This window comes from Oncorhynchus kisutch, linkage group LG14 (genome assembly GCF_002021735.2).
Source record: "Oncorhynchus kisutch isolate 150728-3 linkage group LG14, Okis_V2, whole genome shotgun sequence".
Classification (NCBI taxonomy): domain Eukaryota; kingdom Metazoa; phylum Chordata; class Actinopteri; order Salmoniformes; family Salmonidae; genus Oncorhynchus; species Oncorhynchus kisutch.
In genome coordinates, this window is record NC_034187.2 from 13,999,399 (window position 1) to 14,012,552 (window position 13,154).

At 45.8% G+C, this 13,154-nt stretch overlaps 1 protein-coding gene across 7 annotated transcripts in view; it reads left to right on the top strand.

Moving 5' to 3' along the window:
- Positions 1-9,049: 9,049 nt before the first annotated feature.
- LOC109904590 (nesprin-3) overlaps positions 9,050-13,154 on the top strand; it is a 51,493-nt gene continuing 47,388 nt past the window's right edge. For 6 of the 7 annotated variants that reach the window (XM_031787888.1, XM_020501784.2, XM_031787890.1 and 3 more), the window contains exons 1-2: positions 9,052-9,294; positions 11,750-11,913. In XM_031787888.1, coding sequence (XP_031643748.1) covers positions 11,764-11,913 — 150 coding nt within the window. In that variant the 5' untranslated portion in view covers positions 9,052-9,294; positions 11,750-11,763. Of the gene's footprint in view, positions 9,295-11,749; positions 11,914-13,154 lie in introns of all 7 variants that reach the window. The other variant, XM_031787894.1, reaches the window with a different exon arrangement.

Below are 13,154 nucleotides of genomic sequence, written 5' to 3' on the forward strand. Positions count from 1 at the left end.
CTTGTTTTGCCTGTCAGGTGGATGAATTATCTTGGCAAAGGATAAATGCTCACAAACAGGGATGATATTTTTGCATATGGAATATTTCTGGGATCTTTTATTTCCGCTCATGAAACATGGGACCAACACTTTACATGTTGCATTTATATTTTTGTTCAGTATATATGGGTCTGTGCTTACTATGTATATTACGGTAAGTGTGACTCACTCACGAAGGATGAAAGAGCTGGCGAGCATCTGAGAGACAGAGACTGAGTTCTATGTGGATATTTGGCACAGATGACAAGAGAAAAGCACGAGAGAGAGAGAGAGAGAGATGTTCTTCATCATCCCACTCTAGCTTTTGTGAATTCCTCTTAATGTATTCCACAGCGTGATTGACTGCTCTGCAAGTACGTATCAGCGGTTGTTTAAAAACTATTTTGTCCACAGAAGTCTTTTGTACAAATATACAGTATGTCTACAATGTTGTTAACTTTGCATTCAGGTCTATTTGACCAAGTACCAGTTCAGCCTGGTGGTGGAGTATAATAGTAATGTCAAATGTAGTGCACGGCAGTATATAGAGAACATGATGCCATTAGGGACACACACGATGACTGTACAGTAAATTGCTCTGGATTAGAGCGTCTGCTACATACAGCACAAGTCAAAATTTTGGACACACCTACTCATTCAAGGGTTTTTCTTTATGTTTACTATTTTCTATGTTGTAGAAAAATAGTGAAGACATCAAAGCTATGAAATAACACATATGGAATCATGTAGTAATCAAAAAAGTGTTAAACACATCAAAATATATTTTAGATTTTAGACTCTTCAAAGTAGCCACCCTTTGCCTTGATGACAGCTTAGCATTGTCTCAACCAGCTTCATGAGGTAGTCACCTGGAATGCTTTTCCAACAGACTTGAAGGAGTTCTCACATACTGTATGCTGAGCACTTGTTGGCTGCCTTCACTCTGCGGTCCAACTCATCCCAAACAATCTCAATTGGGTTGAGGTCGGGTGATTGTGGAGGCCAGCTCATCTGATGCAGCACTACATCACTCTCCTTCTTGGTCAAATAGCCATTACTATCACAACTCAGGATATGACCCATATGCAGACACAGGAGGCAGATAGTACAGTTCTCAGATGATTTATTGTAAACATGGGGCAGGCAAAGGGCAGGTCGAGGACCGGCAGGGGTTTGTGATCAGGTCTGAGTCAGGCAGGTACAGGACAGCAGGCAGGCTCGGGGTCAGGGCAGGCAGAGGTTTGTAATTAGGTTAGAGCCAGGCAGGTACAGGATGGCAGGCAGGCTCGGGGTCAGGTCAGGCAGAGGTTCGTAATTAGATCAGAGTCAGGCAGGTACAGGATGGCAGGCAGGCTCGGGGTCAGGGCAGGCAGAATAGTCAGAACCGGGAAAACTAGGAAACAGGAGACATAGGGTTGTGAGATATAGGTTTAATTCTGGACACATGAAAAGTGGGATGTATACGGAGTGTATGGGGCAAAGGAAGATGAACAGCAGAGGGGCTAAGGATCTTGGAGATGGGTAAGGGCTGATAAAATAGGGAGGACAGTTTGCGGGACAGGTGGTAGGATTAGTGGAGACGAGGCAGCGAAGAGTCGTCTCCAAGTCCTGATTGGCTCTCTCCGACTGGCCATTGGACTGGGTATGAAAACCAGAGGACAGGCTGGCCGATGACCCAATAAGGGTGCAGAACTCCTTCCAGAACAGGCACGAGAACTGGGGACCGCGATCTGAAATCATGTCGACCGACAGTCCATGAATCTGGAAGACGGGCTGCACCATGAGCTGGGCCGTCTCCTGAGCTGAGGGCAACTTTGGAAGGAGAATAAAATGGAAGCATGGTGGTGTTGCCATCAGCCGGCGGGAGGCCCGTGACGAAGTCCAAGGATATATGGGACCAGGGGCAGTAAAGGACAGGAAGTGGTTGAAGGAGGCCAGCCGGAGCTTGCCGCAGAGTCTTGTTCTAGGCACACACATTACAGGCGGCAATGAATGCAGAGACATCAGGAACCATGGTGGGCCACCAAAACCGTTGTCAGTCCTTGGTCCGACGGGAGCCAGGATGACAGGTGAGTCTCAAGGAATGTACCCATTCCAGAACAGGAGCACGGGCCCGGGACAAACACTCGGTTAGCTGCGAACACTCGGTTAGCCTGCCTGGAGTTGAGACAATTGGCGCTGCGGAGATATTCCAGGTTCATATGGTCCATCCACATCAAAAATGGCTGTTCTGCCCCTTCTAACCAGTTCCTCCACTCCTCCAACGCCATCTTGACAGCAAGTAATTCTCGATTTCCCACGTCGTAGTTCCTCTCGGCTGGGTTAAGGCGATGGGAAAGGAAGGTGCAGGGATGCAGCTTCTGATCCTGAGCAGAGCGTTGGGAGAGGACAGCCCCCACTCAAACGTCCGAGGTGTCGACCTCCACCACAAACTGACGGGATGGGTCCGGATGGATTAATATGGGGGCTGTAGGGAATCGCTGCTTGAGGTCAGAGAATGCCCGGTCAGCTGCTTTGAGACCATATGAACGGCACCTTGGGAGAGATGAGTGCAGAGAGGGGGGAAGCAAGGGTGCTGTAACCCCAAATGAAACAACGATAGTAATTGGCAAACCCCAGGAAAGGCTGCAGTTGCACTCTGGGTGTGGGTTAAGGCCAAACCACCACCGCTCTCAACTAGTCAGGTTCGATCTGAACACTCCCTGCAGCGATTCCTAGGAACGAGATGGTGATGCGATGGAACTCACACTTCTCCGACCTTCATGGACAGCTGCATCTCCAGGAGACGCTAGAGGACCTGTCGGACATGGAGGATGTGCTCTTGAGCTGACCGGAAATAGATGAGGTCGTACAGGGGAAAAAAACACAAATCGGTTCAACATGTCTCGGAGCACATAATGACCAGGGCCTGGAACACTGCGGGAACGTTGGTCAGTCCAAAAGGCCTCACCAGGTTCTCGTAGTGCCCACTAGCCGTGTTAAAAGCAGTTTTCCACTCATTCCCTTCCCGTATCCAAATCAGATCAAATCAAATTGTATTAGACACATGCGCCGTATATAACAGGTGTAGACCTTACTATGAAATGCTTACTTACGAGCCCCTAACCAACAATGCAGTAAAAAAAACATGAATAAGAATAAGAAATAAAGTAACAAGTAGTTAAAGAGCAGTAAAATAACAATAGTGAAACTATATACAGGGAGGTACTGGTACAGAGGCAATGTGCGGGGGCACCGGTTTGTCGAGGCAATGCAAATAGTCTGGGTAGCCATTTGATTAGATATTTAGGAGTCTTTTGGCTTGGGGGTAGAAGCTGTTTAGAAGTCTCTTGGACCTAGACTTGGCTTGCCGTGTGGTAGCAGAGAGAACAGTCTATGACTAGGGTGGCTGGAGTCTTTGACAATTTTTAGGGCCTTCCTCTGACACCGCCTGGTATAGAGGTCCTGGATGGCAGGAAGCTTGGCCCCAGTGATGTACTGGGCCATACGCACTACCCTCTGTAGTGCCTTGCAGTCTGAGGCCGAGCAGTTGCCATACCAGGCAATGATGCAACTAGGCAGGATGCTCTCGATGGTGCAGCTGTAGAACCTTTGAGGATCTGAGGATCCATGCCAAATCTCTTCAGTCTCCTGAGGAGGAATAGGTTTTGTCGTGCCCTCTTCACTACTGTCTTGGTGTGCTTGGACCATGTTAGTTTGTTGGTGATGTGGACACCAAGGAACTTGAGGCTCTCAACCTGCTCCACTACAGCCCCGTCGATGAGAATGGGGGTGTGCTCGGTCCTCTTTTTCCTGTAGTTCACAATCACCTCCTTTGTCTTGATCACGTTAAGGTAGAGGTTGTTATCCTGGCACCACACGGTCAGGTCTCTGACCTCCTCCCTGTAGGCTGTCTTGTCATTGTCGGTGATCAGGCCTACCACTGTTGTGTCATCGGCAAACTTAACGATGGTGTTGGAGTCGTGTCTGGCCGTTCAGTCATGAGTGAACAGGGAGTACAGGAGGGGACTGAGCACACACCCCTGGGGCCCCTGTGTTGAGGATCAGCATGGCGGATGTGTTGTTACCTACCCTTACCACCTGGGGGCGGCACGTCAGGAAGTCTAGGAACCAGTTGCAGAGGGAGGTGTTTAGTTCCAGGATCCTTAGAGGGAGGTGTTTAGTTCCAGGGTCCTTAGCTTAGTGATGAACTTTGAGGGCACTATGGTGTTGAACGCTGAGCTGTAGTCAATGAATAGCATTCTCACATAGGTGTTCCTTTTGTCCAGGTGGGAAAGGACAGTGTGGAGTGCAATAGAGATTGCATCATCTGTGGATCTGTTAGGGTGGTATGCAAATTGGAGTCTAGGGTTTCTGGGATAATGGTGTTGATGTGAGCCATGACCAGCCAATCAAAAGCACTTCATGGCTACAGACGTGAGTGCTACGGGTCAATAGTAATTTAGGCAGGTTACCTTTGCTTTCTTGGGCACAGGGACTATGGTGGTCTGCTTAAAACATGTTGGTATGCATTCCGAAGGCCCAACTTGGAGAAGATGTTTACTCCCTGGAGAGGCTCGAAAGCTGAGGAGATGAGTGGTAGCAGTTAACGGTTTTTAACTGTAATGTCATTGAGACCCCGGTAGTCGATACACAGATGCTGCAGGGTCTTGTCCTTCTTCTCCACAAAGAAGAACCCTGCGCCAGCGGGGGAGGAAGAGGGACGCATAAACCCAGCAGTGAGAGAGTCCTCAATATACCTTTCCGTTGCGTTGGTCTCCGGACCTGACAGGGAATAAAGTCGCCCCCGAGGAGGTGTAGTACCCAGTAGAAGGTCGATGGCGCAGTCATATGGCCGATGCGGAAGAGGAGAGGTGGCATGGGCCTTGCTGAAAACCTCCTGGAGGTCCTGGTATTCCGCAGGAATGATGGAGAGGTTCAGGACTTCTCCCAAGCCACAGGAAGACTTCCCGGGGCAGGCAGTGCCGACTTCAGACAATGTGCATGGCAAAACGGGCTCAAACCACGATAGAACCAGTCGATCAGAGGATTGTGCCTCTGGAGCCAGGAGAATCCCAAAACCACGGGTGCATGAGGGGATTCAATGGGCAGGAACTGCACACTTTTACTGTGATTTTCCGACACTCTCTGGTTAATGGGAAATGTAATGTGGGCGACTCTGCCAATAGAGTGCCCTTCCAACGCTCTGACGTCCATGGGAATGGAGAGGGGTTGTGTGGGGATTCCCAGCTCCAACACCAGGGTCAATGAAAACCTAGTTAGATTTGGACTGGTCACCCCACATCAGGGAAGCATGGAGAGATGTACGAGCAATGGAGGATGGGAAACACACCGTACGGCTCACCAGCGTACTCGTACCTACTTGATGAGCGTGGGTTTTTAATGGGCAGGTAGCTAAGAAATGTCCCGTAGCTCCACAATATAGACAACTCTGGGTGTTAAGTCTGTATGCACTCAGCCGGGGACAATTTAGCCCAGCCCAGTTGCATGGGCTCCGAAGGAGTCTAGTCGGCAGCCCTCTGTGATTCACGAGAGAACTCGGGTGACATTGGGTTCACTCGGACATGTAGACTTCGGGGGTCTCCGGGATTCGAGGGCGAGCAAGAGTGACTGGGCACAGATTCCCTCTCCCTCCTACGTTCTCGTAGCCGCCCATCAATCCAAATGGTCAAGGCTATGAGGGAGTCAAGGTCCATGGGCAGCTCCCTGGCTGTGATCTCATCTTTGATCACCTCTGATAATCCGTGAAGGAACATGTCGAACAATGCTTCCGGATTCCAGGCACTCTCAGCCACCAACGCGCGAAAATCCACTGAGTAGTCTGCCACACTACAGGAGTCTTGACGTAGCTGGAGCAACTTACGAGCAGCTTCTCTCCCGGACAACGGAGAATCAAACACCTTCCGTACTTCCGCCACAAACTCCTCCTCCCTCCCGGACATCAGCGTTATGAGGTACGGCAGGTTCCAGATTCTCCAGCGTAGCGCTCCGGAGGATGTGAGCGGGGTTCTCAGGTCACTGGGGTAGGCTGGGAAGAAACGCCGCTGTTGGAGGGGTTGCTGAGTCTGTGGGATTACTGGTGTGGCCTGCTGCCTAGTAGGGAATATGCAGAATTGCTCCAGCAATGTATCGAACGCCTGGTCATGGCTTTCTGCCATGGAGTCCCTCCATAAGGCATTGCAGTAACTCCTCGTGTCTTCCAATGGCGGCTCCTTGCTGGGAGACAGCATTGTGGAATTGGTCTGAGTCTGCTGGGTCAGTCATGGCCAGTTCGTACTATCACGACTCAGGATATGACCCAGATGCAGACACAGGAGACAGATAGTACAGTTCCCAGATAATTTATTGTAAACATGGGGCAGGCAAAGGGCAGGTCGAGGACAGGCAGGGGTTCGTGATCAGGTCTGAGTCAGGCAGGTACAGGACGGCAGGCAGGCTCGGGGTCAGGGCAGGCAGAGGTTCATAATTAGGTCAAAGTCAGGGAGGTACAGGACGGCAGGCAGACTCGGGTCAGGGCAGGCAGAGGTTCATAATTAGGTCAAAGTCAGGGAGGTACAGGACGGCAGGCAGACTCGGGTCAGGGCAGGCAGAATAGTCAGAACCGGGAAAACTAGGAAATAGAACATCAGAAAAAGGAAGACTGGAAAGCACGCTGGTAAGACCTGACAAGACAAACTGGCAACAGACAAACAGAGAACACAGGTATAAATACAAAGGATAATGGGGTGATGGGCGACACCAGAAGGGGGGTGGAGACAAGATCAGAGTGTGACACTTACACAGCCTGGAGGTGTGATTTGGGTCATTGTCCTGTTGAAAAACAAATTATAGTGCCACTAAGCGCAAACCAGATGAGATGGCGTATCGATGCAGAATGCTGTGGTAGACACGCTGGTTAAGTGTTTCTTGAATTCAACAGTGTCACCAGCAGAGCACCCCCAAACCTCCTCCTTCATGCTTCATGGTGGGAACTACACATGCGGACATCAGCAATTCAACTACTCTGCGTCTCACAAAGACACGGTGGTTGGTACCAAAAATCTCAAATTTGGACTCATCAGACAAAAGGACAAATTTCCACCAGTCTAATGTCCATTGCATATGTTTCTTGGCATAAGCAAGTCTCTTCTTATTATTGGTGACCTTTAGTAGTGGTTCCTTTGCAGCAATTCGACCATGAAGGATGGTTTAAGCAGTCTCCTATGAACTGTTGATGTTGAGATGCGTCACTTGAACTCTGTGAAGCATTTATTTGGGCTGCAATCTGATGTGCAGTTAATTCTAATTAATATATCCTATACAGCAGAGGTAACTCTGGGTCTTCCTTTCCTGTGGTGGTCCTCATGAGAGCCAGTTTCATCATGGTTTTTGCGACTGCACTTGAAGAAACTTTCAATGTTCTTGAAATTTTCCAGATGGACTGAACTTCATGTCTTAAAATAATGATGGACTGTCGTTTCTCTTTGCTTATTTGAGCTGTTCTTGCCATAATATGGACTTGGTCTTTTGCCAAATAAAGCTATCTTCTGTATACCACCCCTACCTTGTCACAATACAACTGATTGGCTCAAATGCATTAAGAAGGAAAGAATTTCCACAAATTAACTTTAACAAGGCACACCTGTTAATTGTTATGCATTCCAGGTGACTACCTCATTAAGCTGGTTGAGAGAAGGTCAAGAGTGTGCAAAGCTGTCATCAAGGCAAAGGATGGCTACTTTGAAGAATCTCAAATATAAAATATATTTTGATTTGTTTAGCACTTTTTTGGTTACTAAATTGTTCCATACTATATAGAAAATAGTAAAAATAATGAAAAACCCTTGAATGTTTAGGTGTGTCTAAACCTTTGACTGGTACTGTAAGTACGTGAAATGTATGTAATATAGTATATAATAATGGTTTGTGGTTCAGGTAAGGTCTTTCTCAGAGGTGCTAAAACAGCTGTGTAGTTCTTAAAGCACGACAACAACGTAGAGCATTTCAAACGGGAAACATCTTCAGTTATAAGCTCATGCGTAACCTAATGTATTAATTAAAGCTGAGAAATCATGTATAGATATGCATTTTCTTTTTTTCTGATACCTCACATAATATAATATGGTCACATTGTATGGATTACATGCCATTGTACAAAATAATGTAGGCGTACAATGTATATACATCTAAAAAACAAATGTTATTTTGTGCCACTATGGCACTTCATGAAGGTTAGTGGAATGAAGGTGTGGAATTTCAAAACTTCTGAGGTGTCCTATGCCATCAGCCTTCATACCTTAACAAGCTAATGTAGAGCAACAACAGCACATGGCTTGAGATAAGGTGTCCCAGGGCCCATGTGCTCTGATAAAAAGTAGTGCACTATGTAGGGAATAGGATGCCATTTGGGATAGAAGCATTGATATCTTCTTAAATGTACAGTATTGTTAATTGACCACTTGAGTCTTTATTAGTCAGGTGAATAACTGGAATTCAACTACTTTCAGTAAACTGTAGTTTTGTGTCAAACTGTGGACAGAAAGTTACTTTAAATCGATGCAGCTGCAGGTTATTTCGTCACCAGACAACAGTTTACAGAACACGTTTTGTGAAGCCATACACTACTTTTGCCATTCCATTTTGAATAGAGGAGTCGGTAAAGGAATATATTTTCCTGCATCACTCCATGTGGATATTGTGATGATGAAAATAAAATCATGTATTTATTGTATAATTTGGTGGTAATAAAATATTGATTACACCTGTTTCATGCTAAATGTTGCTGTTTGAAATTATTTTCAAATGACAATTGTGTAAACAATAATTCCAACTGTTCAGAGACCATACACCGACTCATCACACGATTTACAGTAGGCCACACGCACACACACACTGGTCGCATTCGCGTTCCCCTATGACGCATAAACCAATGGTTGCGTGCTACGTTATTGACTGTCAGATTGCTATAACATATGGTTAGCTGATACGTAAAATACCTCTCCAGGCTTTGTAAAATCTAGCAGGCGTCAACAACGTCTGGGCAGAGGAACGCGCCCAGTATGTCTACTCTCCAGGGCACGCCTTTCAGTTTGAATTGTTGACGTAGGACGCTCACGCCCCACGATTATCAGTTGCGGATTTGCTGCTCTCCTCGGGCTAAATCTGTTCGGCCAGCCAATGCAGCTATACTAGAGGCCTCTGCCTGTACTTCCTGCGTATGCTATAGTTTACAGTACATATCAGCTCATTTGTGTTCAGGCACGCTAGTTGCTACTTTCACCAGATGCACAGGTATCGGTAAGTCGGTTCTTCATTTCATATCGACTATTATTTCGGTTATCGTTGGGCAGTTTGTGTTATGGATATTTGTACAGAAAAGAGCATGACAAATGATGGACTCCATCGTTACAAGATCACTTTGTCCGACTACAGTAGGCCTAGCCTAGGAATAGTATGTATATCCCTATATAGGTTATATCCCAATTACAAACGTTTTAATTTCAAACCTCTTTGGTTATAGCTATAAAGGTTTACAAATGTCCCGAAATAGATTTCTGCTTCAGTCGTTATTCTACTATTTCCATAAAAGTTATTTGGACTTCTTCGGTCCAATGCAGCTTGTCTCAGTCAACACATATTTATAACGCCGTCTGAGATTGATACAATGGAGCCTTGAAGAAGTCGTGTCGCGAGCTTATTTACGTTTACGAAGCGCGAGCTGTCAGACAGTAGATGTCGCGAGGAGGGGAGGGGCGCAGCCTACTTGTAAACTCTCAAAATACACTTTTTATGTTTGTCTATTAGACTTGATTATTCTAGGTTTTGGGACATCGGTAAGTTTAGTTCATCCATTAAAATATCGCATTAGTTACTATTGTATGGTTTTGTTCATGTTATTAAGCATTCATAGAGAATATTAGAAGATTCGCTGTAGACAGAGGAACTTGGGGCTTATTATGGGGAATTTTGTGGTGGGGGAAAATGAGTCATGCAGGAAAATTCCTCATTCTGCCCGATTTTGTGTCTTCCCTGCGGTGCCCTTCAAACCGCCATTCTTTCCTTCCTAACATTGTATTGTCATGACTAGGCCTACAATGCATTCTATTCTATTATTTTATTATATATTCTTACCTTGGGAGAGTAGTATAAACATTGAAAGTACTGTCTTTTTCAATCATACAGACCATCATGTCAAATACATTGATAACACCTCATTACACGACAACGTCATTGTTGGGTGGGGTAGGTGGATTTTAAGTTCACATTCCACAGTATGCTAATTGGTCATAGGTATGCTTTAATGCACCACCCTCATTCCTTCATAGCCGGATTCAACAGTGCAGCACTGACGGAAGTATGTTGATTACACCCTTCAATGATTTATTTTGTGGTGTGTTCTTTGATCAGACCAGGTGTGTTATGTAGGCTGTGTGAGCGATCCTCCCAAGTATAGTAATGCTATGTCTTCTCTGAAGAAACCGTGGAGCCGAGAAGTAGGCCTAGATCTAGCTAGTGATGTTGTGTAGATTTACTCAAGTATCTACAGCACCAGTCAAAAGTTTGGACACACCTACTCATTCAAGGGTTTTTCTTTATTTGTACTATTTTCCACGTTGTAGAAAAGTAATGAAGACATAAAAACAATGAAATAACACATATACAATCATGTAGTAACCAAAAAAGTGTTAAACAAATCAAAATATATTTTATATTGGAGATTCTTCAAAGTAGCCACCCTTTGCCTTGATGACAGCTTTGCACACTCTTGGCATTGTCTCAACCAGCTTCATGAGGTCGTCACCTGGAATGCATAGTCACCTGGAATACATTTCAGTTAACAGTTGTTCCTTGTTAAGTGTTAATTTGTGGAATTTATTTTATTTTTAATGAGCCAATCAGTTGTGTTGTGACAAGGTAGGGGTGGTATACAGAAGACAGCCCTATTTGGTAAATGACCAAGTCTGTCATTTCTCTTTGCTAATTTGAGCTGTTCTTGCCATAATATGGACTTGGTATTTTACCAAATAGAGCTATCTTCTGTCTGTATATCACCCCTACCTTGTCACAGCACAACTGAGTGGCTCAAATGCGTTAACAGGGAATGAAATTCCACAAATTAACTTTTAACAAGGCACACCTGTTAATTGTTATGCCTTCTTGGTGACTACCTCATGAAGCTGATTGAGAGAATGCCAAGAGTGTGCAAAGCTGTCATCAAGGCAAAGGGTGGCTACTTTGAAGAATCTCAAATATAAAATATATTTTGATTTAACACTTTATTGGTTACTACATGATTCCATATGTGTTATTTCATAGTTTTGATGTCTTCACTATTATTTTACAATGTAGAAGTAGTAAAAATAAAGAAAGACCCTTGAATGAGTAGGAGTGTCCAAACTTTTGACTGATACCTATTCTGAACATCCATAATTTACAGCTGTGAGCCAGTTGGTTGCAACATGAGGAAAAAAAGACATGCAGCAGTATCACTTCTATACTTCTGTGTTGTTGGTTGTCTCCAGTTGATTATCTGACAAAAGCTTTCTGTTTCTAATGGACTCTGCACACACACACACACACACACACACACTTCCTTTTGAATACATATATTCTCTGTACTTCACCACAGGCAGAATTTGAGAGTGGTTACATTTCTTTAGCCCCATTATTCAGCTTTTTACCAAAACACGTGGCGGGGTGGCTGTTGTTGTTTTTCAAATGCCTGTTTAAATGTCTCTCCTCTCCTCCACAGGCTGGTGTGTCCAGATGACTCATCAGGAGCAGCAGGAGATCCTGTTTAGGGAGAGCCTGGAGGCAGCTATGTCCTGGATGAAGGCCGTCCAGGAGCGGCTCCGGCTCAACGACAACACCCAGGGTCCCCGGGCAGCCCTGGAGGCCAGACTCAGAGAGACAGAGGTGAGACCCAACCCTAAACAACTACTGACACCACCAACTACTGACACAACCAACCACTGACACAACCAACCACTGACACAACCAACCACTGACACAACCAACCACTGACACTACTAACCACTGACACAACCAACCACTGACACAACCAACCACTGACACAACCAACCACTGACACAACCAACCACTGACACTACTAACTACTCCTGACACTACTAACTACTACTGACACTACTAACTACTCCTGACACTACTAACTACTTCTGACACTACTAACTACTCCTGACACTACTAACTACTCCTGACACTACTAACTACTCCTGACACTACTAACTACTCCTGACACTACTAACTACTCCTGACACTACTAACTACTCCTGACACTACTAACTACTCCGGATACTACTAACTACTCCGGATACTACTAACTACTACTGACACAGGCTCAGAGAGACAGAGTTGGGTCTCACCCTGTCTCTCTGAGCCTGTCAGTACTTAGTTAGGGTTGGGTCTCACTGTCTCTCTGAGCCTGTCAGTACTTAGTTAGGGTTGGGTCTCACTGTTTCTCTGAGCCTGTCAGTACTTAGTTAGGGTTGGGTCTCACTGTCTCTCTGAGCCTGTCAGTACTTGGTTAGGGTTGGGTCTCACTGTCTCTCTGAGCCTGTCAGTACTTAGTTAGGGTTGGGTCTCACCCTGTCTCTCTGAGCCTGTGTCAGTAGTTAGTTAGGGTTGGGTCTCACTGTCTCTCTGAGCCTGTCAGTAGTTAGTTAGGGTTGGGTCTCACTGTCTCTCTGAGCCTGTCAGTAGTTAGTTAGGGTTGGGTCTCACTGTCTCTCTGAGCCTGTCAGTAGTTCTTTAGGGTTGAGTCTCACCCTGTCTCTCTGAGCCTGTGTCAGTAGTTAGTTAGGGTTGGGTCTCACTGTCTCTCTGAGCCTGTCAGTAGTTAGTTAGGGTTGGGTCTCAATGTCTCTCTGAGCCTTAGTCAGTACTTAGTTAGGGTTGGGTCTCACCCTGTCTCTCTGAGCCTGTCAGTAGTTATTTAGGGTTGGGTATCACTGTCTCTCTGAGCCTGTGTCAGTACTTAGTTAGGGTTGGGTCTCACTGTCTCTCTGAGCCTGTGTCAGTAGTTAGTTAGGGTTGGGTCTCACTGTCTCTCTGAGCCTCTCAGTAATTAGTTAGGGTTGGGTCTCACTGTCTCTCTGAGCCTGTCAGTAGTTATTTAGGGTTGGGTCTCACCCTTTCTC